Source organism: Sciurus vulgaris (assembly GCF_902686455.1).
Source record: "Sciurus vulgaris genome assembly, chromosome: 8".
Classification (NCBI taxonomy): Eukaryota; Metazoa; Chordata; class Mammalia; order Rodentia; family Sciuridae; genus Sciurus; species Sciurus vulgaris.
Window position 1 is genome coordinate 15,465,422 of NC_136468.1, and position 26,304 is coordinate 15,491,725.

Here is a 26,304-nt window from a genome sequence, read left to right on the forward strand (position 1 = left end):
GCAAATCACTTATCATTTAATGCATGTTGTGTTAGTTTTCTATTACTATATCAAGATACCTGAGACAATCAACTTATAAGGTTTATTTTGGTTCACACTTTCAGTCCATAGTAGGCCTGATGCTTTAGGGCCTGTGGCAAGGCAGTAAATCATGGCAGAGGAAACCTGTTCACCTCATGGAGGCCAGGAAGCAGAGGGGGAAAGGGGCCAGGGTTCTAGTGTCCCCTTCTAGGGCACATCTTTAATGACCAGACTTCCTCCAACTAGGTCTGGTCTTGTAAAGATTCCATTGTCTCCCACTAGCACCACAAGCTGGTGACCACACCTTTCAGATATGGGACTTTGGGGACATTTAAGATCCAAACCACAATGCTTGCCAATGATTCAATGTATTATTCTGAAAGTTTGTTTTCCAAGGAAGGGAAGAGAACAGCAGACATGGTTATAGAGGAGACAAGTATTGGTAGTGACAGGAAGCAGAATTTCTAGGTTGAAACAAAAAATTCCTTGTTGAAGAAATGAGGTTTTAGGGACAAGCAGAGTATTAAAATCAAACACATAAAATAGCTTAGATCTGATGTGGAAAGAGATCCATTGGAGTACTCACAAAGGAGAAAGGCAGAGGAAATCCCATAGTCATTGTCAATTAACACTGGCATGGATCTGGGTGCCTTTCTGCAAAATATTTTCTTTCTTAAATTCTCTCTCCCTCTAATTTTGGGATAATGCTTCCCTAGTCTTTATCCTAACTTTCTAAGCTGTCCTCAGTCTTTTTTGATTCCCAAGTTTTATTCAAAAACCTCATACAAAATATTTCAGATAAAAGAGTTTTAATCCTCATCTCCCTCCTCTTTTTCATCCTGGTTAATTTGGAGGTAACATAATTCATAACTATGCTGTTTGTGACTACATGCAACCAGTCATGTAGACTATTCTTCAATTTTTTTTTTTTTTTTTGGTGAAATATTTCAAATACCTTTTGGAAAAACTCACCTCAGATGTTACAATGATCTTGGTCTTGCTCTTTTTGACAGTCACACTGCTCCATGAAGATTCCCAGCTTTTCTCTCTTGGAGTTCAATTCTCTCTTGGAGAAACTGCTCAAAATTGATAGTGCCCATGATTCTATCTTCTGCAGTATGGGTGCAGTTAAGGGTGAACTTCAGAACATGTTTCTTTTTTTCTCCCCTTTGCCACAAGTTTTTTCACAGGTGCCAAGGCAGCAGCAGAGGCAGAAAGGGTCTTTAGTCTTCTTTAATAAACAAGTAAAAATGATTATTCATAACTATAGTTAGCAGCTATATGGCTTATGATATGCTAAGAACTGTGCGCACCAATTTATCTCATTTAAAGCACGTAACTCTGTGAGGCAAATATTATTATCATCCCCACTAAAATGAAAAAACTAAAACCCAAGCATATGTTGTTGCAGAGATAATAGGTTGTGGAATCCAAACCCGTGTGCTTAATTATGATATATGGGGCTTGCCACTAAAATTTTAGCATTATCCAGAATTGTAGTCTTTATCCCTTTCTTCTCAAGGTCAAATACTTGTGTTTACAATCTCTTTAACCTTTCTTTATAGATTTGTATACCTTACAGTGTTTATATTCTTCATTGCTCTCTTCATGTACCTCTAAAACGAGCTGCATTTTGAAACTGGAGGCTCAATTAAGTAGAGTGGGTAGAAATGCAGAGGAGGGTTGCTAGTATTTTTCCATCAGATGGAATGTGATTGTCCCATTTTGATAGCACTTCACCACTTAAGATGGTGTCTGGTTCTTCACACTGTAGATTTACTGTAGTTCCCCCTGTAATTATTAAGAATTATGTGGGGAGGTATGTTGAAACTATGTAAATATCCCAATCCTTATCAAACTTCTAATTTATGTATGAATTCACATCTGTATGCTTTCTTATACTAGCCAATGGGTTGTAATACTATATAAATATTTAAGCTCATTTGTTCCCAAGTTGGCCACTTAAAAGCTGGCCCGTGTCCTTCTGACATGCCCCATATTCTTTGAGCGTGTTCTTCTATCTAGTACAACGAGAGGCTTCAGGTGTCTTCACTTCTTCAGTTCTGGAATCAACTATTTTGTCAAGAAGAAAATTGGAGAATGGTACTTAGAAGCCAAGATCTGGGCTAGTTGTACTCACTGTTTTGTGGAGTCACTGGCTCCTGGATCCTCTCAGGAGATTATATGTACTTATATACCTATACCTATTTCTACAAATAGATTGATACCTCCATTCCTAGTTCATCAAAAGGTTTTCTAGTTTTCTCTTTCTGTATTTGCAATTCCCTTCCTCAGCAATGAGAAATCTGGCTATTTTCCTTAATATATTCAAGTACTTGATCAATCCTCTCTACATGACCATGCTCTGGCTGCAGCTGCCTCCTGCTCTGCTCAGCTGCCCTCTACAGACCACTGCCCCTCCATGCTGCCAGGAAGCCTCCAGAGAACACCTCACACCAGGCATTTTGGTTCATGGATGCACACCTCAGACTACCATAGCTTGACATACCTCTTCACTGATGATGCTGTGCTGTTCCCTGACAGCACACACCCTCTACAACATATATTTAAAAATACATTCTCTTTTGCTTCTTGTAAAACATCAGTGAAGTAATTAGGGAAGTAATAATTATCCATAATCTTTCTTTTAACAGATCTTCAGGGATCTAGTTCAAGAGGAATTAAGTGGCTTCCCAGAGTCACACATCCTATATAAAGCAGGCTCTGGATGAATATAATGCAGGGCTCTTTCCGCTCCACCAATCCATAGTATCTCTGACCATATGCAAACATTACAGTACTTTTCTTTTTTCTTCAGTAGAAATGTTTCAAACTAATTCAATTATGAATTCTGGGTTTTTCTTTTCCTGCAATGATACATGTGACAAACCGTGGTGCGGTAGAAAAAGAATTGAAGTGTCTGTAAGACTGTAGTCAAGTTACTTGCTTAACCTAACTACAAAAAGGAGGTGGGAATAGATTAGTGTTTGCCTGGAGGAGTGAGATGGACCACCCTCGTACTTTCCTAACAAAAATTACCTAGGCAGCTGTAGGGCTTTCCCTACTGATAGGCCTACAGAAATTCAGCACAACTATTCCATTCAAAAGTCCTTAGCATCCCTTCCAATTCTGAGTTGTGCTTCCAAGGCAATCTTTGTCTGTTCGGTATCTGTTAAATGCTTTTTTGTTGTTCTAGTTATACATGACAGTAGAATGCATTTTGACACATCATACATAAATGGTACATAAATGGAGTGTAACTTCTCATTCTTCTGGTTGTACATGATGCAGAATGACAATGGTCCTGTAATCGAATATGCACATAGGGTAATAATGTCCGATTCATTCTACTATCCGTGCTACCCCACACCCCTTCCCCTCCCTTCACTCCCCTCTGTCTAAACCAAAGTACCTCTATTCCACCCTAGGCCACCCCCCACCCCCGGCGCTTAACTGCTTTTATCCTTCAGTTTTATCATCTTACATTTGGCTCTCAATTGCATCCTTCATTCAAAAATATTTATCAATGGCCCATGATGCACTAAGCACTGCATGATCCGCTTTTTGTAATATTTCTCTTCCCAGGGAAAAGTCATTTCGAATTTTACGCCTACCTTCCCAGTTGGGAATTGTAAGCATCTCAAGTTGCCAGGTTATTCACAAACACGAAGGTTCTTCTCCATTCCTTTCTCCAACAACCCCGTGTCAAGGCTGGTCCCCTCGGTGACAGACATTAATGAATTCCTCTTGGGAACAACCCTCCTCCACCCAACGGTGGCTCTATCGACACTCGGATTTCCTGGCTGCTCGCGGGGAATTCGGGCACGACGTTTCCGCAGTTGGGACTGCACCGCGCGTTCCTCCACTTCGGGGGACACGACTCTCGCTCGGCGAGTCGCCGCGGCTGGGCCCCCGCGGGGCGGCATCTCCCATCATCGCTGGGCGGCCGCTAACTGACTTCAGATTCTCGCCCAGTCGGAGGCGACCCAGGCGGGCCGAAACTTCCCAGCTTCGGATCTCAGAACAGAGACGCAACATCTGCCCTTCTTCACTCGGCAGAACTTCCCCGGACCTCGGCTTCCACTCAGAAATAACGAAGCCGGCGCCTCGCACGCGCCCGCCGTCCTCCTCCGTCCGAGGTCGCGCTCCCGACGCCGCTGCGCGTGTCCTGACGGCGCCTCCGCCTCTCTGGCCCCGGAGCCCTTCAGTGGATCGCTCCTCCAGGCCGTCGCGGAGCGAGTAGGGAGCGCGCGCCGCTAGGAGACGACGTGCGCGAGACGCACGGCCCCGCGCCGAGCGCCGGAAGCGGCCGGGCCGGCCTCGCGCGTCGCGCGCGCCGCCCACACCCCCGCCGCCGCGGCCTCGCGCGCGCGCGCACTAAGGCGCCCAGGACGCCGCCGCCGCCGCCGCCGCCGCCGCCGCCGCGGCTGCTGCTCCTGCTGCTGCAGGAGGCGGCGCTGGCTGGCGGCTGCGCTCGCTCCAGTCGGCGAGCGGAGCAGCGAGCGAGCGTGTGTGTGTTTTTTAAAGATGGCCGGAGCGGCGGCGGCGGTGGCCGCGGGAGCAGCAGCTGGAGCCGCCGCGGCAGCCGTGTCGGTGGCGGCTCCGGGTCGGGCCTCGGCGGCCCCGCCGCCCCCGCCCGTGTACTGTGTGTGCCGGCAGCCGTACGACGTGAACCGCTTCATGATCGAGTGCGATATCTGCAAGGACTGGTTCCACGGCAGGTAAATAAACCCCCTCAGCCCCGTCGCCGCCGCCGGCCACCGACCAGCTGCTGCCGCCGCCGGCCGGCCGGCCGCGCCTCCCTCCGGCCCGGCCGCCGCGCCTTGCCCCGCGCCCTGCGGCCCCGGCGCCGAGCCCTCAGGCCGGGTGGAGGGGCGCGCGGGGCCCCGCGCTCGGCGGGCGCCGGGCAGGCTGCCGAGGGGAGCCGGTGGGCTCGCCCGGCCCGGGCGAAGAGTCGCCACAACAAACAGGAACAAAGGGGGCCGGCGGAGAAGTTGGCAGGGGGGACCCGGGCCGAGGGGACGCTCGGGGCGGCGCGGCGGGGACGGTGGCGGGGCGCCGGTAGGGCCGGGAGCCCCTCGCCCGCCGCCGCCCGGGCCGCCGCCGCCCCGCCCCGCTGCGCCCGGGGCTCCGGCCCGACTCGCCGGCCGCCCGGCCGCCTGCCCGGTCGGCCGCCGCGCCTGCCTTGCTTCCGGGCGGCCGCGCTCGCTCTGGCCGCGCGTGTCCCTGCCGCGGGTCCCGTCGCGTCGCGCCCCCTTTCCGTCTTTATCAAACTTCCCCGGCCGTCGGGCGGCGGGACGGGGCGGCGGGAGCGGCGCGGCGGGGCCGGGCGAGTAAACAGAGCAACAGTTGCGGCACTCTCGGGGACCTGCGAGGTGCGGCGCGGGGCCCGGGCCGCGGCGGCAGGTCGGCTCCGGGACGGCCACCCTGCAACACACCCCCTGCCGCCGGGGGTGGGCGGAGGGAGTGGGCGCGGGCCGGAGGGACAGCTCCTCCCGACCCCCCGCGTCGCCCTCGCGCCGCGGCTCAAACTTTACAAAGAGTGCAGTTGCCGTCATCCGCGGGCCGGCGACACCAGGACGGCCCGCGGCGGCGGCCGGGGCGCCGGGGCGTCCAACTTTGGGGCGGCTGCGGCGGCGGTGGCGGACGTTGCCCTCTGATTGCGCCGCGCCGCGGGTTTGACGTTTGTGAGAGCTCGGGCCGCCTCCGCAGCCAGGCCGCCGACTCGTGTGTTTTGTAATCAAAGTGTGAGGCTAATAAAGGGCGGCGCCACAGCCTCTTGACTCCGGCGTGGGAGGATTCGTAGGCATTTAAACAAAGAAACTAGTTGGGGTTGGGCTCCCAAAGTCCTTATTTGGGTGTTGTGGCAAAGCCTGCGGTCACCTTTAGGTGAAGCCGGTTTCTTGGGCACCGTTGGGTGGTGTATCTTGGCGAGAGCACGCTCGCGAGTAGTAGCTGTTATGGTGACTGTGATTGTAGGAAGTGTCCTTTGATTGACAGCAGGACATTTAAATACAGCCTCCGCTTCCCCCCTCCCCAATTTTACAGAAACAGTGCACGACCAGGCCAGATGTCTTAGTCTCCCTCTACTGGTCCGGCGAGAGAAAACCATTTAAATTACAGGGTTCTTTTCAGTGTTGAGTTCTAGGTATAGTTCAACTTAATTTTGAAATACCACTTAGTTTAGCAATTTTCAGGTTAGAAGATTCTGGCTTGAAAACAAGACAACACATTACCACTTTATAAGAAGGGCAGCATCCTCATTTTGTATAAAGGTAGTCTTGATTAATCTGATAAACGATTGAGGAATATTATTGCAGTCTTGCCACTTGTAATTAAGAATAAAGTATCCGTATTTTTTTAGTTTAAACTGATGCTTTCCTATATATTTATTATATATAAAAGTGAAATTTCAAGATACCAAATCTTTCCAGTTCTATCACTATATCCTTTGTTCCAGTAAAATATTCTAAGCAACCAGAATAGAGAATAATCCAAACATTTAAGTTCTGTATAGAATAAGAATCAGAATCCATAGTGATTATGTAAATGTTTGTTTTCAAGGAACTATTTTATGAGATTGAGGCCCTTTAAGCTGCACAAGAAACTTATTCCATTATGCAATATAGAGATATGATGGGTAGTAAATTTTAGACTAGACTTTTTAAAATCCTAATTTAGTTAACTTAATACTATATCCAAACAAGCCACAGGTATTTTCTACAGGATTTTTGTTACATGCATAAGTACACATTTGTAAACAGGAGAAATTGAAGAGGAAATAAAGAGGGCATATGTGAATGAGACACAGGCCAAAACAGGTGTCCTCTCTGCTTTGTCATGTGTGTGACTTCATGTCTGTGAAAGTGACTCAAATAGTACATTTTGAGCCCAAGGTTTTTATGACCACCAGTAATTGAAACTTTAATGTGATTCAGATGTTGAAAGTTAGAAAATATAGTGATATTTCTGCCCTACAAATGGAGTATTTTTTTAGTAAGTTTAATTCTGAAGAATTAAAAAAACTAATGAATTAAACTATTGGTAATTTAGGATCTATATATTTTTCCTGGGCTCAGTATTTACTCCAATGTTTAGTGTACCATGAAATGAGTGATTTTTTTTAACACATCAGACTCTTCCTTATATATTAATTTAAGCAAATATATGAGATTTGGCCCTTACAGGATGAAAGTATATCTTTAATACCTATGCTCAGGTTTCCTGTGGTTTACAGAAGTGATCCATCAGCAGAGGAGAAAGAAGGGGAGTAGGAAGTTGGATACACAGAATTGCCTTTACCTGGGTGATTTTTGATAGCTTTATTTCTTTAAATAAAAGAACTTTTTTAAATTTGGGGAGTCAGTGAATCAATATAAATTTTGGTTTATTCTACGTGGAGTTTCTGATACTCAGAAATCTGAAAAGTTGTCCTAATTTCTTCTGATGGAAGAAAGTTCCTTCCTTGATGCTTTTTCATAAGGCCGCAGGGGGAATGGAACAGCTGCCTCCAGGTCTGAGGTTTCATTCTTGGTGTTCAGGAATTCCCATCCTTAGTCTACCCAGATCTTTTTGCAAAGGAGTGGAAAAAAGAACACTCACCAGGTAGGGTACAGTGTGTAATTGCTACCCTAGGGGCAGTGAGCTGAGGAATTAGCAGAATTTTCCTGGGAAAGTTCCTTCAAACCTAGAGATCAAGTTCTTCTTTTCCAAGTCCTGGGTGGAAGTAGCACAATGAGGTTCTTCCAGATAATGCCTCACCCTCTAATCTCTAGGCTCCATGAATCTAATTTCCATAGCACTTTGATATCATCCCAAGAAAAACTGCATCACTGCACTAAGTAAATTGACTTAGAATATCTTTTGTGTTCCCATTATAGTCAAACATTTTATTAGCTTTTAAAATCTCATATTTTTATATTTTACTTTTGTTGGAAAGTAATAAAAAAATGCCATGTCTTCCAGAGATAATCTCTATTTTTAACATTTGAGATATGTTTCTAGGTATATTCCCCCCTCACCCCACCCAGATTGAATTCAGGGACACTTTACACTGATCTCATCCCCAATCCTTTTTATTTTTTATTTTAAGACAGTCTAAGTTGCCCAGGCTGTTCTTGAACTTGCAATTCTCCTGCCTCAACCTCTTGAATAGCTAGAATTATAGGCATGTAGCACTATACCTGGCATGTTGCATTGTGCCTGGCATGTATATTCTTTTTTAAAATAATTGGTCTTTGTTTTATGCATTCTGTTACCTAACTTTTCTGTTAATATGTACTTTCCCCCTGTCTTTAATGTTCTTTGAAAGCATTTTTAGTGGTAGTATAGTGTTTAATTCCATGAAAGTACTATATATTTGAAAATCATTCCCCTTTTAACATTTGCTTTACTACTTTCTTGTATTTGTTAATGATATGATTGACAGGGTTTTAAGAAATTATTGTGGACATCTCTATTTCTGTAGAGTAAACCAGTTAGTTAATACACGTGAGACACTTAGAAGACCTGGCATGTGTAAGTTCTCAGTAAGAGTTTTCCTTGAGCTAGAATTTTTGGTCAGAAGGTACAGGTGTTTTTAGACTTTTTGTGTCTTATTACCAGATTGTCGTCTAGAAAGGTTATTCCAATTTATATTCTCATCAGCAGCGCCCACCTTCTAGTTCCCTGCATCCTCACCAGTCTAAGGTGTTATTCATTTTACCTCTCAAAACAAACAGAAATTTTACCAATCTGTAGATAAGTGGATATTTTCACCAAAAGAAGTATCCAAAACTATTCATAGTAATCCCCAAACTGGAACAACAGAGATATCACCAATAGTAGTTTGGATAAATTTTAATATATTCATAAAGTGGAATGCTACTCAGCAATAAAAAAGAATGACTATTGATGTACACACTAATGTGGATGAATGTCATAGATGTAAAATGAAACAGAAGAAGCTAGACACAAAGGAGTATACTGTTTGATTTCATTTTTGTGAAGTTCAAGGACAGGCATAATTGGAGGACAGAAACTACAGTGTTTACCTTTTCTGGGGTGAATATATGCTGAGAGGGAACTTCTCAGATACAGAGAATGTTTTGTATCTTCCTCTTGGGTGTGGTTACCTGTGTATGGATCTGAAAATCTGAGTTGTTTGTGCACTGAAAATTTAAAAAGAAAACTTTTAATGTTTAAAGTATACTTCAATCACTAAAAAGTTTTCATATATGTATATTTTGAAATACTTTTTTAAGTTGTTGTTGGACCTTTATTTTATCTATATATTCACGGTGCTGAGAATCGAACCCAGTGCCTCACACTTGCTAGGCAAATGCTCTACCACTGAGCTACAACTCCAGCACACTAAAAGTTCTTTATTTTTCAACCAAAAAGTTTTAAAAACTAAAAAATTGCCAATTTGGGAGTTGATGTGTATTATTTTGTAATTTTGTTTTTTTTGTTCTTGTGTTTTATCATTAAGTATGATGTTGACTTCGGTCTAGTTTGTAGTATACCAGGTTCTTCTCTTGGTGCTAGGAATTTATTGATAAGCTGAACAAAGTGCTCTCTCTCTGGTAACATTCTATCAGGGGGAAAGAGGTAAACAAATGCATATGGCAAATGAGTGCAGAGTGCTGTGAAGAAAAAATGAGCTGGAAACAGAGGGAGACAGAGTGGTACTGATGCTGCTTTCATATGGTGTGATTAGGGAAGGCCTTGAGGAGACATTTGAGCTCAAGAATGCCAGGCCAGAGGAGAAAGAAGCTCAGTGTCCTGAGGGAGAGCCATGCTTGTCATTTTATAGGAAGAACAAGAACACTCATGTGGAGGGACATGGGGCTCATTGTTGGGTCTCACAGGCCAGAACTAGTATTTTGGATTTTACTCTGAGTAAATGGTTTGATCTGAGTGGAGAAGTAACTGAGTTGACACAATCTTTAAAAGTATCAGTCTTGGTTTGGGGGCATAGCTCAGTGGTAGAGTGCTTGCCTAGTATGCACAGCATCTCAAGCTGACTCTGGCTGCTTGGAGAATAGACTGAGGGAAGGCAAAGGTGAAGGCAGGGAGACCAGTAAGAAGGCTGTTGTAATAATCCAGGTGACAGGTGCTTTGAAATGTTCTAGTAGGTTTTGGTAACTTACAAAGGTCTTATGTTAGTATTTATTTCTGTAACTTGAATGAATAAAGGACTTAATTCATGAACTGAAGAATTTAGGTGGGAGTTTCTTAGGTACTTACCCTATAGAACCATAGAAACTCACTTGAACACTTAGCAAATGTTTTACTGAGTGCTAGGCGCTGTTCAAATTACATTACATGTTTAATTAACTCATCTAATTCTCACATTTACCTTGTTATATAAATGTCATAATTATCCCGTTTTACAGATGAGGAAACTGAGGGTTAGAGAGTTCAGTAACTTTCCCAGAGCTGCAAAGCTAGAAGAAGGTGAGAGAGCATTGGAATGACTAACTGCAGAGCTCATGGCTCATCTAGTAGCTGTCCTGGGTGTCCTCTGCTCCTGGGTAGTACCCAGCCTCAGGAAAACATTAGATGTAAGTGGTTTGTTTTTGTCTTGAGGGTGTGCAGATAGAACACATTTGACAGAGTTCCAGGGGAGAGATGTCTATAAACTTCTGGCCTTTTTTTTTTGGCAGGGGGTGGGGTGGGGGGATGGATTGACCCAGGGGCACCTAGCCCCTCGGCTACATCCCCAGCCCTTTTTATGTTTATTTTGAGACAGGGTCTTGCTAAGTTGCTTAGGGCCTCATTAAGTTGCTGAGGTTGTCTTTGAACTCGTGATCCTGCCTCAGCCTCCCAAGTTGCTGAGATTATAGGCCTGTGCCACCGTGCCTGGCAACCTCTTACTTTTTTAGTTCCTTTAAAAAAATTATGTTCTTCAGTATAAATATCTAAAAATATGTAACTGCTTTAGGGACAGAATTTTATGTAGTACTTATTTGGAATGTTTTCTGATTTAACTTCACTTTCATTTTTGTTATAAAGGGATTTCTTATTAGAGTGTATTTTGATATTTTAAAAATTAGTTGGGAGTTAGAATTATTTAAAAAATTTGTTTTATAGACATCTGTTCTTAAATGATTACATCTTTTATTGTTAATATTATAAACTGACATATGACATATGTCAGTTATGACATATCTGTCCATAAGAAAACAAAATGTCCATTTATTGAACTTCTCAACTTCTTTTTTTGTTAAGACAGTTTATCATGGGGGACGACAGAGTTTTCTCATCAAACACTTTGTTTTTTTAACCATTAGTTCGGGACAGATTTCTGCTTCCTGTCCTCTTATAGCCTGTGTTCTTAGATTTGAAATTGAGCTTTCTGATCATCCAAGGGGAGGAATGCTTTTAGTTTTGAAGATTTGAAGTGGGGGCTTGAGAATAAGAACAGGTGTAGAGCACTTTGATTATAAAGCGTGCTTTGGTTGATTCTAGCAATTTCAACTCCAAGATAATTTGCACAGCTTTTGAACAGCTGGCGGGTGCTGATCTCACAGCTGCTAGCTACCAAGTTTTGGGTTCTTTTTGGAAGTTACATTTTATTATTGTAGTGATCCTTTACTTTTTTTTTTTTTTTTTTCTCTTGTGTTAGGATTGAACCAGGCTTCACACATACTAGGCAAGTACTAGATCACCAACCGAGCTATATCTCCAACCCTTTTTATTTTATTTTGAAACAAAGTCTTGTTAAGTTGCCCACACTGGCCTCAAACTTGCGATCCTCCTGCTTCAGCTTCCTGAGTAGCTGGGATTACAGGTGTATGCCACTATGCTAGTTTTTATTTACTTTTCTATTAATAAAAATGTTAATTTCCTCATTAATTGTAGTGTGAATTAATAATAATGTGTGTGTGCGCATGCGCATGCGCACATTTGTATGAGCTCTGATTCCTTTTATGGGAAAATAGTGTTTAGAATCTGAGGGTTGTCTGGCACTAGGCAGGCTCATTGCTTCTAGGTATTCTCAGTGGACAGAGCTAGGAAATCCATTAATCATCCACATAAATGCACATCTGTATTTGTTTCTGTATCTCTCTGTGTATAGTGAAAACCACAAATTTTCATAATGATACCTTTGATTTTAGCCCAACAGCACAGGGTTTATTTTAGCCTTTTCCTTTTCCCCTGTTGTAACTTTCTTGCCCAACAGTGAGAAACTCAACTCTCATTATCTACGATAAATATATTTGTTGAATCCCAGTGAATACCTAAAGTAATTCTAGAGTTGCTAACTCATCGCATTGTGAGAAACAAATTTTCTAGGTATTACAATATTTTTATATAGTTCTTTTTGTCTTTAGTCATATGCTGTACAGTCAGAATTCTGTTTTCCATAATTCTTAGATTAATTCTCTCCTCCCCCACTGTAGTGTGCTGCCATTTTTCTTTTAATATAGTTAGGTTCGTTTATTACTGTTTGTATTGCAGTTTGATTCTTCCCACATTGTAGTTGGCTTTAATTGTTGATTCTTAAAACTATGTTTTATGAAAGGTATGAGAAATGTCACTCCCACTTCATCCCTCCTATGGCTTTCTCATTCTTTTTTCCACACTTTCTCATTCACACCTTTAAGGGATTAGACCCTTTAGTTTCTGGTTTATCACACGTGTGTTTGAGAGTGTGTGTGTGTGTGTGTGTGTGTTTGTTTTGGTTGTTGTTTTTAACTTATTTTTTGGTTCAGGGGTTTGAATCCAGGATGTTATGAATGCTAAGTCTACGATCAACTCCTGAACCCTGTTTATGTTTGGTTATTTATTTATTTATTTTTTTGTTTAATTTTTTTGTGACGCTAGGACTAAACCCAGGGCCTTGCACATGCTAGGCCAAGTGCATTACCACTGAGCTGCACCCTCACCCTTGTGCTTTTAGTTTGTTTTTCCCACAAATGAGCAGATGCCTGTGTATTTATCTGTTTTCTTTACCTGAAGGATAGTATGTTATAAATGCTTTTTTGTACTTGGCTCCTTTTTTTACTTAACAGTACATACTGGAAATCACTTCACATCAGTTCATAGAGATCTTCATCTCTGTATGGTACTCCTTTGTGTGGGTGTGCCATGTCTTTGATCACTTTCTTGTACATGGCATTGAAGTTTATTTTGCAATTACAAACAATGTTGCAATTAACTTTGCATATGTATTTTCATATTATTGGAAGTATATCTTTAGGTAGATTGCTTAAAGTGGGATTATTTGGTTAAAAGATAATTGCATGCGTTGTTTTATTAGGATTACTAGATTTTCTTCCAGAATTGTTGGACTAGTTTGCATTCCTACCAACAGTGTGTGTGAGAGTGCCTCTTTCACCACATCCTTGCCATTGGGATGTGTTGTCCTTTTTAAAATCTCTGCCAATTTGATGGATGAAAAATGGTATCTGTGTTTTAACCTGCATTTCTTTAATTATAAGTGAGTTTGAACAATTTTAATGTTTTAGGGCCTCTTAAAGAATCATTTCTGATTGTCTCAGGTTTTTGGTCCTTTGTTCCTTACTTTTTAAGAGCTCTTTATATATTAGGGATATTAACCCTTGTGGTGTGTTCTAAATATTCTCTCTCAGTTTTACTTGTCTTTTGGTTTTGTTAATGGTGAGTTTTTTTCCTGCTCATACAGTTTTTAAAAATAGTTATGTAGTCATATTTATTAGTCTTTTCTTTTAGTAAAAGGTGAAAGATTTATATGATTCAAAGAGAAACCAGAGTATTATCAACCTTTTATTTTAATTGACTCTGGATTTTGAGTCATATTAACAATCTGTTCTCTACACCAAGGAGAAAGAATTTATCCATTTTCTTCAATAATATATGTATGGTTTTGCTTTTTAAATTTAGATCCTGATCCATTTGGATTTTCTTCTTGTATATGGTAATGAAATAGAAATATAATTTTATTTGTTTTCTAAATGAATATCTAGTTGTCCTAGCACTGTTTATTGAAAAGTTCATATTTTTTTTTTTGGTGATTTGCTCAATGATTGATATGCCAGAAGTGTATGTGTGTGTGTTACACCAAAAATTCCATGCTTTCTATCTGTTCTACCTGTTTATCCCTTCATGTACCAGTATCACTTTTTTTTTTTAACTACAGGGAATTGAACTCAAGGGCACTCGACCACTAAGCTACATCCCCAGTCCTATTTAATTTAGAGACAGGGTCTCACTGAGTTGCTTAAAGCCTCGCTTTTGCTGAGGCTGACTTTGAACTGGAGATCCTCCTGCCTCAGCCTCCTGAGCCACTGGGAAAGCATGTACAGAAGTAAAATGAGGGCTGGGGCTGTAGCTCAGTGCTAGAGCACTCAGTAAGTGTAAGGCACTGGGTTTGATTCACAGCACCACTTATAAATTAGAAAAATAAAAATCTGTTGATAACTAAAAAATATTTTTTTAAAAAAGAGGTTTGTATCATATGCAAATAGAGGTGGTTTTGCTTGTTTATTCTGCCTCTGATTTCTCTTACATAATTGCACAGGCTTACATCACTAGTTCAGAGTGGGGTGTCAGCCGAGATAGTTCTGTTCCTGATCTTAGTGGAAATGCCTGTCTGCCCTTATGAAAGAAGATACTAACTTTAGGACTGATTTTTTCATATTAGGAAAGTTCTTTTTATTTTCTGTATTATGTATGTATGTATTTATTTATTTAAGTGTTTTTGTCATAAATGGATGCTGAATTTTATCAAAGACTGCTTAAGCATTTGTGGAGACAACCACTATACCTTTTTCTTTAGATCTGTTAATATAACAATTTTAAGTGTAACTCGTCAGTAGCTACTATGAATAACAGCCTCATGGGTAAATAATCTTTAACTACTTGATTCACTGTTGGGTATTTAAATTGTACCTTGTTTATGCTCTGTACCTACATTTAAAAATATTTTCCTGTATCTAAATTTAAAAAGATCATTGCCTTTGATAGTTTTTAGAATAAAACAAAACTGACATTAGTGACATACAGAAACAAAGAAACATTGAGCAAGCAAAGGAATATAATAGGAGTCCCCAAAGCATTAATGACCAGGAATTTCCTTAATGCAGCGTTTTCTTTTACTCCTTCCTGCTTGCCTCCTCCCCCATACCACAGAGTGTTTTGTAAACCTGTATTTGTGACAGGGGGTTAAGATGAAAGTTCTCAAGATTTTGTCTCTGTGCTGGTTTATTATTTACTGAATGTTACTTTGGTCATTTTTTTTTTTTTTTTTCTTTTGAGAGAAAATTTCAAACAAACAGAAGTAGAATAGTATAGTATGCTTTTAGGTATCCAGTTTTGTCCTCCAGGGAGCACTTGGCACTATCTAGAATCATTTTTAATTTGGGGCAGAAGGGTGATTTTTCCTGGCATCAAATAGGTAGAGGGCAGGGATACTGCTAAGTATGCGCTCCGTAGCCCTGGTCCTGAATGACCATATGTGTTCCTGTTGAGAACCCTGATCTGTGAATTTTCCTTTTGTGTCTCCCTTTTCCCTTTGTAGTCTACTTCAGAAAGTACTTGTCCTATAAAATTTTCAGTTTTTGGATATTGCTGATTTACATCCCTACAGTGTCTTTTAATATGTTCTTCTCTTTACTCTGTAACCTGTTTCTTTCTTTCCTATAAATTGGTAGTTGACTCTAGAGAAGGTTGATTAGATTCAGGATTTTCCCTTCAAGAATATTTATAGCTGAGTGATGGAGTCTTCTATCTAATAAGACTTAAAATGTCCAGTGGTTTCTTTTTTGGCATGTTTGTGGCCATCATGAATGCTAAAATAGTAATGGAAAATAATATTTTAATTAAAAAGTTCTTTCTTAGCTGCAGTACTTCTATGAAGAGAAAAATTTCCTTCAACTGTTCTTCATTTACCTAGTTGTACAGTTTATATAGGACAGGCAGAATTAAATACTAGGTTTTACCCTTATCATTAGTAGTTAAAAATTAATCAGATCATTAGCATTCTCTATTATTATTACCTTAAAGAGAAATTAAATGTATAATATTTATTAGTTTTAAGTTATACAGAGAAGTAGAAAGATGTATATAAAAGGGTTCTTGTCTCATTTGACCACATAACCTATCATTAAAGTAACAACAACAAAAACGGGGGCATGGCAGCTACTGGGGTGATGAGGAGAGAGGATCCTTTGAACTCCACAAGACCCTGTATTAAAACATTAGGAACACAAAACAAAACAAAGTATCTGGGAAGAAATTCAAGCAATATAGAGTGATTGAAAAGTGAAAATCATTTGTCTCTTTCCTGCAGTCCCACCCCCAGTGATTAACAGCATTAGGTAAAAAGTTTGGAGTTTTCATCCAGAGGATGAGGTCATACTATAAACCTGTTTCTGTATCTTTCATTTATTAAAATTTTCTGGGGATCTAGTAAAGCTGTTATGCTAACATGTACAAATTCTTCCTTTTTAGTAGTTGCACAAAATTCCATTTTGTGGATTTGCCCTCCGTTGATTGTGTGGTTTTTTTTTTTGGACTGGGTTCTCTCTCTCTTTTTCTTACTGTATGAAATATATATATATATACACACACATATATGTATATGTTTATGTAAATAGATATATATTTGTGCATATATTTAGCTTTTTTTGGTAATCATTTGCATATCCTTAAAACAGGTTTATAGCATTAATAGATTTTGAAAATTTTAAAATTTGTAATCATATTAAAATTTGTGTTCAAAAGAGACCATTGATCAAAGACAGGAAACATAACACTGATACATAAATTTGATGAACTTAAATATACAATGCAAATGTAAGATTCTTCTTTACCAGGACTCTTAAGTTGTATTTATTTGATAATTCTGATACATCAAAAATCAGTGTTAGAACTGAGACCTTCCTGGAAATAAATGCTATATTGGTGATGATACCTTCCTTGGGGGTAACTCAATTGTCTGCTTCTAAATTGTCACCTCTAAAAGTGAAACCCAAAGTGGAGAAATTTTGAGTTGTTTTTTGGGTTCTCCCTAAGATGTATTTCATGCTGCACAGTCTCATTCTGATTAATAAAGTGCACATTTGGGTAGGGGGCAGGGGGATCATCTTCTGGAAACTCCAGTAGATTATATTAATATCTGTTGGTTTTATATAGAAAGGGAGAAGGGAAAGAGTGAGTGGATGGACAAAGGGAAGAAGTGTTCTTTTCTATGTATTCACTTTCAATTTGGAGAATGATGTGAAGCTTTTTCAATTGACAGTCCTTGCTTGAATGTCCATTTGATTACTTTTCTAAACTCATGCTAAAAAAATTCAATATTAGAGAAAAAAAACAGTGACATTATAACCAATTTATATTTTACAGTGGGGAAGGGGATGAAACACTTTCAGAGTTTTGTGTGAAGGGCTTCTTTTCCTTTATAATTTAGAAATGTCATTTTTCTGGAGCACAAAACACAGGAATTCCAAACATCTAAAATATTGACTCCTCTTTACCAGTTAGTAATCATAACAATTTGATACCATGTGCAATAAAATCATGGAATTTCAAAAACTGGGAGAAATCTATACCATTGTAGATCATTTAGTGTGTGTGTGTGAGTGCATTGCAAATTGAAGCGAGATCCTTGTGCATACTAGGCAAGTACTGTACTACTGAGCTATACCCCCAGCCTTCATTTGGTGTTTTAACGTGCAAAAACTGTTTGTCTGATGAGTGGTTGCTGTTTTAACCGAGCAATAGGAATGTGGTCCATGTGGTCCTTTTGATTTATATAGCTTCCCATGGATTCCTTAATATTATATTAAAAGGAAAATAAAATGGTCCTGGAAATCTCCCTGGAGGTCCTGGAGACAGGCTATTGGAAAAAAAGTCATGAACAAAGTTCAGAAAAGCAAAATAATTTGGATAGCATCCTGAGTCCCTGAATGACAAAGTATAGAACACAAGGTACTCTTGAAGCAAAGGCTTTCTGGCCAGTTCCCATCAATGGCTTCAAAAACTTCCTGGGGTGATCACATGGGCGCTTTCTCCCCTAAAGATTGAGTTTGTGAGTTCCTGGGCTTTTTTTCCTCTGTGAGCTGCCAGAGTGTGTTACCTGTCATATACGTAGACATAAAACAAGGGAGCAGTGGCAGGGGATGGTATCAAACAGATTTTTGTAGGCTCCCACAGGCCTTAGAAAGGCTTTTACTTTGAGTGAAATGGAATTCTTTTGAGGTGTCGATAAGTAGAGTAGCAGGACCAGTTTACGTGTATCCCTCAGGTTTCTAGAGGTCAGGAGGAAGGTGATTAGTTAGGAGTCTACTGCAGTAATATCATACAGGGGCGGTAATGGTGAAGGTGATGTAAAGTGCTGAAGGTATTCGAAGGTATGCCATTAGAATTTAGCTGAAGATTTTAAAGCAGATCTTGAGAGAAGAACCAAGGATGACTTCAAAGATTCTATCCTAAACTGCTTGAAGGATTGCCATTAAGTGAGATGGAGAGGACTGCAGGAGGAACAGGTCTCATCAGGAAGGGAATTCTATAGGATACACTTTAGGTTGAGATGCTTATTATCCAGTTCACATAGAGATATGAAGATGGTAATTATGTGTTCAAGACTAGAGCTCAGGGGATAAAAATTTAGGACTTATTCCTGTACAAACTCCTACTTGTTTCTCAGGCCTTGGGGCTCTTGCATTTGCTTTCACTTATGCTTAGAACATCCCTCGGATATTACAAGGCTTGCTCCTGAACTTCTGCTAGTGTTTTGTTTTTTTTTTTTTAATTGTCGTCTTCTCACTGAGGCCTTGTCTAACCACTCTTATATAAAATAGAAATTCCCCTACCCTCTGGCACTCTTTTTTTCCATTGCACTTATTACCTTCAGACATACCATATATTTACTTGTTTGGTTTTAAAATTTCAAGAGTAGACATTTGATTTGTTGATTTTATTATTACTGCATTTTCATTGTCCGGATTGTGCTTTGAATGAGTAAATGTGAGCCAGTAATAGGCATTTTGGATTCCTTTGAAGGCCCAAAATTTGTTTCTTTCCTGTTTTTGCAGTATTGAGTACTGAACTCCGGGAGCTCATGAGCTATATCCCCAGCCCTTTTTGAGACAGGATCTCACCAAGTTGCACAGACTGGCCTTGAACTTGCTATCCCTCCTGCCTTAGCCTCCCAAATAATTGGGATTACAGGTGTATAACACTGTCCCTGGCACATGTTTATCTCTTGATAAAGGAAAGAAGGTGGTGTCAAATGTGTGCTTTACCCACCTACAATATTACGGCGTGCATCTTTGTCTCTTAGTATGTCACTTCCTTGCTTTTGCCTTCTTCTATAGGTTTGGTTATCTTCTAGCTTCCTCTTCTTGACCCAGTCTTTTACCTAGCCCTAGTCTCTCGATTTTCCTCCTTATTCTTAGAGCCATCCCTCTCTATATCTTCTGTCCCCTCACCCCACCGCCTACTTAAATGTAATTTAGCATAACATTTGTTCTCATATGAAAAGCTTCTCTGGACATTCCCTGTTCATCAGCACAATTTCCCCATTCTTAAATATTTCCTAAAGTGCTACTTGCTTTGGGGAATTTAAGATAGCTTGTGTATTTTAGTCCTTTTTGTCTAAAAGACAAAAAGTCCTTTCTTTACCTACTCCACATCTCAATCTTCTACACGATGGTCCAGTTGAGCCTAGAGGTGAATCTGCCTCACTGGTAGGACAAGATTTGTCTTTAAAACTTATCAAATTTAGGGGGGTACTGGGGATCGAATTCAGGGGCACACAACCACTAAGCCATACCCCTAGCCCTGTTTTGTATTTTATTTAGAGACAGGGTCTCATTAAGTTGCTTAGCACCTTGCTTTTGCTGAGACTGGCTTTGAATTTGAGATCCTTTTGCCTCAACTTCTCAAGCCACTGGGATTATAGGCATGCATCACTGTACCCAGAAAAACTCATCAATTTTATTTTTGTCTCCGGAACGACATATAGTAAGTTGCTAGGAATGATTATTTTTCCCTTTGGAAAATTCCTGAGGTCCAAAGATGGTTCTTTTTCTCTTATATAAATCAATTGTGGATTTCCTTATCAGGTGGAACAATTATAGTATTAAATATTGCTTATTATTCATATTAGATTATTATTATTAAATATTATGTTGAATTATGTATTAAATATTGCTTAAGATTATTTACTTAATCTATACCTGCTTACCTATAATAAATATTATACTTATTTTATGTATATTCTTATGCTGTCTTTATCACAGAGAGGGTGATGGGACATCAGAGGAAGTGGGAAGAGCACAATGGGTATTGAGAGGAGCATGCGTGTGCAAAGAATGAGCGGGTTAAATACGTGTCTGTGTGTTTGGAGTAGAATTTCACATAGGTAACAGGCTCTTTAGAGCCCCACCCATATCCCTGGCTTTCTCTGTTTCTCTGTGTCTTTATCTCTGGAATATTTATTGCTAAAGCGCCAGAGATTTGGCCTGAGGGCCTTCTTTGGCTGCAGTTGCTCAGCAGCTTGCACTTGAAGCAGGCTTGAAATACTGGGATGTTAATGCCTCTGGGATAGTCCTCAAACATTGTCTAAGGGGAAACAGTAGGTAAGCAAACTTACTCTTCTGTTGGGTGAGACCACTCTAAAGCCCTTTCTGCATAGACTTCCAGACGTCCCCAGAGGGTAGATGCTTGTTAAGGTACACTCTGTGTCTTTTTCTCCTTCCCTGTCTCACCCTTCCACTTTCCTACTAGTGCTTCCAGGTGATTACCTCTCATGTGAATGGCTGCTTATACTCAAATCGGGTCTCAAGATCTGCTTCTGGGGGACTCCATACTAAAGCAGTAGATAAATTATTGAGAATAAAGGTGATAAATGAGAAATGCTGGATTTGAAAGGAGAGTTTGGGTGGCAGAACTGGGGGTGTAGCTCTGTAGTAGCACTCGCCAAACTGTTTGAGGGCCTGGGTTCCAAAGGTGGGTGGGAGAAGAATTTGGATTTCATTGATAACTGGTTTTTGACATGATAGTTATGGTTGTGCATTAATATCTGTGTAGCGATATGACTTCGTTTACTTACATCTATGTGCAAATGTGTTATGAATGTGGCTTTCAGGATAGATTATGAAAACTGCTTCCTTACCTCATGGAATAACTTTTTGGTCTTGCCACTGTGAAAAGATATGATGCCTTGAAGTTACAGTGTATGTTATTTTAATTCGAAGCTGTTGTTTCTGTTTTATTTCTCTCTTCCTTTCATATCCCATGTTAATCAAAACACTAGAAATGCCCCATAGCAGGAAGTAACCTTTAACATGGGAACACTGCCATAAATTGTTAACACTGCACAGGTTAATTAGCGCATACAAAAACTAGCAGCTATTTTACCTTCTTTGGGAAATGGTATGGTCAATTTAAATCAGATTTTCATCTAACTGAAGGTTTTACTTGCAAAGTAACCGAGTGTCCTTAGAAAAGTTACTCAGGAGATAAACTTCTTTATGTGTCAACTATTTTTAGGATTTTGATATATATATTATGCTCTTCTTAATAGAATAGTACACTAATTTTGGTGACTGAGTATCATGGACCTTAGTTATTTTCTGTGTCATGTGGGCTTTTGGACTGTTCGTGTACTAAGGAGCCTCAGACCAGTGGGTATTTATTCATAGGGTTTCATCTCCTTTTTTTGCAGTTTATTTTTCCTACTGCTTCTTAATCTGCTTTGATCAGCCCCTGCTTCTGCTTCTAATTTTCTGTTCTCATAACTAGAGCATAACTTAAGATTTCTGTGGGGAATCAGATGGAGGACTTCTTAAACTGCCCACTCCATCATTCTGATACATTGGTGACAATAGTATGGGGCCTAACCAGCGAATAGAGTTAAGCCAAGCTAAAAGGGTTTGCCAGATACCCTTTAAATAGGCTTGGCAGTTGGGATTGGAAGTTTTGAAGCAAGTTTGCATGGTACTAGATAGTAGCTTTGAAGTCTTCCTAGGATAGAAGCTGTGCCTGGTAGTAAGGATAGTCTAGCCTTCTAGGTTATTTTACCCAAAACACAATCAGATGGTTGGTGTGTGTATGTGTGTGTGTGTATATATGTGTGTATATATATATATATATATATATACACACACACACACATCTTTTTATTTTGCATCTTACTTTTTATTTTGGTTTTGTATTTTGATAAAATTGGTAGCTCCTTAAGGTAAGAATACTCAGTCTTTAGGCTTCAGCTTAGAAAGTGTCCTGTAAATACTTGGTAATTATATTGTAATATGAATAATTTAAAGTTGGATGCAGTGGTGCACACCTGTAATCCCAGCTACTCAGGAAACAGTGACAGGAAGATCACAAGTTCACGGCTAGCCTGGGCAATTTATCAAAACCCTCAAAATAAACAATAAAAGGGTTGGGGATGCTTAACTCAAAAGGACTGAGGATGTGATAGAGTGCCCTTGGCTTCAATTCCCAGTACTGGAAAAAGAAAACAATAATAATTTGAGACAAATATCTTTGCTAATGTTGAGGTTAAAAAGTTTAAAAAGATTTGGCTCAAATGTGCTTTGCTGGCAGTCAGTAAATGCTTGGTAATGCTGTCACTAATTTCCTCTGTTGTTAATACAATGCATTTGATTTCTTGGTACTTTGTATCAATTGTAAAATGGTCAAACAAAAATTAAGCCTTAAAATTTTTGAAATTATAACAAGGATAAAAACATTAAATTTGTAATAGTAAACTTTTCACAGCTTGTGAGTCTGAAAATTAACCTAAAGCACTTTCCTAAGGTGGAAAGTAATAGCCTGATTTTCCATGAAGTATTTCATGAAAAAAACAAAAAAACAAAAAAACAAAAAAACAGACAGACTGACTTGAGGTCAGAATGTGGTATTTATCACTTATGTTAGATACCCATCATGGAACTCTAGAGTGCTAGTTAACTTGTTGAATTCTCTTGAGAAACCCTGCTGGAAAATAAAGGTGATTTGACTTAACCCAGTGTTTCTCAGTGTTATCAGTTACAGAATTTTTTTGGTGCGTATCTTTGACTCCTGTGGAACTGTTATAAAAATGTTCTTTTGGGAGAATTATGTATAGGCAGTCGTTGTCCTCATTTTAACTGTTGTGGTATGCACAAAATTCCCTTACATGCCTTAAATAACACCAGTTCCCCAGAATTCAAATTACAGTCGACATGACATATTACCTATGAATGCATGAAATACAGACTTGCTGCTACCTCTTTAGCGTGCAGATCCAAAATCACTTTATAAGTAAGAGATGTACATCTGCTCTTCAGTTCACCCAGATATGAAAGCATGTTGTGCTGCCTTCTTGCCTTCCAGTAACAAACTCACAGGACTTATTACCAAAATAATCAAAAGAGGAAAGTGGCCAGTAAAAATGAAAGTGCAGCAAAGAAACAAAAAGTGACCTTGCTGGAAGTGAAATTGAATAGGGCCTAACTGGAGTAATAACATAAATAACTGACACAGAAATATTGACACTACCAACCCTGGAGTGACTCTAGCCATCTAGTCAGAGGTACTTAGTGAAGGCACACTTAATCAGCACAATGTTTTAAAGTGTACTAAAAAATATTTATTATTCTTTGTTTCTTTCTATATTGTAACCAACAGTATGAAAGGTTTTAATGCTTTGACAAACATTTTTCAAGGTCATGGAACAATTGTAATTTCCATCATTGATTATTAAGATGGCTTTGTATAGTTATTTTTATGGTCCTATGCTATCTTGCAAAGCATGGACTGCCTGTATTTCTCTTACATTTATCAGTCATCCATCATCTGACCTTTAGTGGAAATTAAGAGTTAATGGACTTTGAGGAACCTGAAATGACAAACTATCTTTTGAATGAAATCAATATATAAATAAGTAAAAAGTCCTTCTTTTTTTGAATATTGCATACTTTACTATCTCTCTGACTTGTATGTTTTGAAATAAGATGGTCTGGTGCTTGCTATTGGATTTTTCCACATAAGTTAGTGGTACCCATTTTGCTATTGATGGGCATTTCTGATTTTTAATTGTATTGAAATTCTTTGAGATCTCCTGAGTCACATATGAAATTGTACTTTGGAATGTTTGTTATGGATTATGTCAGAATTTCTGTGGTCCAAATCCCTCATCAAGAATGAAAAAGCATGCTAACAGTATTAAGTCCCTCGAAGCATGCTACGTTAGTTTCTGCCCTACAGGAAGTTCTCTAATGTGAATGCTTGTGCTTGGCTTGACATGTGGTCTTTCCTTTAAATGCAGGCCCTGGGACTATTACATATGATATGAGAAAGGTTAGTAGAAAGATATGATCTGTTTGATCTGCTTTAGTTGATTCCAGTCCTTGGCAGCTGACACATCACTAAGTGTCCTAGATATAAACATCACTTTTGACTGTCTGTTAACTTTTATTCTGTGGGATAGTCTCTTTACCCCACATATATTAAATTTTCTGTAGGTGTCATTTAGTCCTAGAGAATATAGCTTTCCTTCCTGTACTCAGAATGGGAAGTAAAACTGCAACTGGATTGCAGTGTATCTGATGGCTATTGGTTCATCTTTTTAAAAAATCTATTTCTGTATCTATTATCTATAGATAATCTGTTTGGAAAATCAAGTTATTATAGGGGTACTTGGGGGCTACATGAAAGGGAAGAAAAAGCATGAAAGGAAAACAAAATGAGCATTTTATATAAGTTTGTAATGAATAGGGACTGCTTCTATACAAAAGGATTATACATACAACTAAACCTGCAGTAAAGATACTGCATCCTTTTTCATTGACAAAAAATATGAGGATTTCAGAATAAGATCTTGAAAGGAAAGTTAATCAGTTCTTTTATTTCCCCCCTCACATTCATTTTCTAGTCCTTCATATTTGCAAAATACATATTTAAGCCGTCTCCAGGTTAGATGCTCAAAGTAATGCCTCCCCAATGTGCTTTGCATTCTTGCTTTGTATCAATCAGTACATATTTTGTGTGGATTCACTGTGGAATCAGCTTTAGATAGATGTGTTGAGAGTAGGAAATTCTGAATTATGTATTAAGTATTACCCATTTAGGAGCCTGAAGTCTAATTGGAGTAATAGAGTTTTCACAGGAAGTAGTTGTGAATAAGGTACTCTCCTAGCCTCTGTGCTAGGGTTTTAGGTCAGTAGTTCCCCAGTGCCATTTTTTTTTTGATGAGCTGGCTGCAAAAGAATCACCTGGGGAACTTGTTAAGAATAAAGATTATTGGGCCAACCCTTACCTTTTCCCTGTAGATTAAAGGTGGGGCTCAGTAATGTGTTTTTCCTTTTCTTTTTCTTTCTTTTTTTTTCTTTTTTCTTTTTTTTTTTTTAAATAACAAATGCATAGTGCAGATTTCAAAAATAGAAGGCTATGTGGTGAAAATCCTCTCTTCAATTCTTCATCCATTCATCCTTCTTTCCCAGATGCAGCCCTCTTACCATTTTTTTTTTTTTTTTGCATATATTTTAAGACATACACCTTGTATCTACAAATGTGTGTTTGTAGGGGGAATACTATAAAACTGTTCTGCACCTGGCATTTGTTGTTTTGCAATGTATTTTGGAGCTCTTCCCATAGCCCTTCTTATAGAGTTGCTTCATTCTTTTGAAAGGCTATGGCAAAGCTCTGCAGGGGATTCTAATGCCAGGATTGCGAGCCACAGTTAGACCAAATTTATTAAAGGGTTCAGAAAAAGTGTTCTTGGAATGTTAATTCTTTGAGTCTTGCATTTCATAAGGAGCTGGACTAGCAAATATTTCATGAACTTTTAGATTCAAACAAACTTTTGTATAAAAGTTTCTTCCTTGCAACAGTTATTAGGTAGAATTCATCAGTCAAAAATATATGAAGGCAGTAGCATGTATTCATTTATTTCATTGAGGAGGTAATTTGTGTTGATGGAATCAGCTGGAAGCAAGAATTTTCCACCTTTGAGCTCTAGTTCTTTGGTTTTCCTTGATGTTAAGGGAGGGAGGGTGGTGTGAACAGAGAAGGCAAAAGGCCTTCTCTGTTAGTACATTATACCAAAAATTTTGCTCTATAAAATGGTAATTTTGGGGACTGGAGGTGTAGTTTAGTAGCAGAGCACTTTATGCCTAGCATGTGTGAGCTCCTGGATTCAATCCCCAGCACCACAGGAAAAAAAAATCATTATATTCTACATGTCTTTCACTCAAATATCTATGTGTAAGGGATACATTCACATCTGTTGTTAGACCCTTCCATGCTGATACATTTTTGATAATGTACTTTTTAATTCCATCAACTTAAAAACACTGCCAAGCAAACCTTTATGAAATTAACACT

The 26,304-nt window shown here is 39.6% G+C and overlaps 1 protein-coding gene and 1 pseudogene across 2 annotated transcripts in view; one reads left to right on the forward strand and one right to left on the reverse strand.

Moving 5' to 3' along the window:
• Positions 1-830: 830 nt before the first annotated feature.
• On the reverse strand, positions 831-3,617 carry LOC306668845 (large ribosomal subunit protein eL22-like; annotated as a pseudogene). The gene is made up of 2 exons: positions 3,571-3,617; positions 831-1,252 (listed from the first exon to the last, which is right to left on the reverse strand). The product of its transcript is annotated as a large ribosomal subunit protein eL22-like (transcript).
• Positions 3,618-4,444: 827 nt separating this feature from the next.
• KDM7A (lysine demethylase 7A) overlaps positions 4,445-26,304 on the forward strand; it is an 82,643-nt gene continuing 60,783 nt past the window's right edge. Inside the window, exon 1 of the mRNA XM_079150100.1 lies at positions 4,445-4,742. Coding sequence (XP_079006226.1) covers positions 4,549-4,742 — 194 coding nt within the window. The 5' untranslated portion in view covers positions 4,445-4,548. The remainder of the gene's footprint in view (positions 4,743-26,304) is intronic.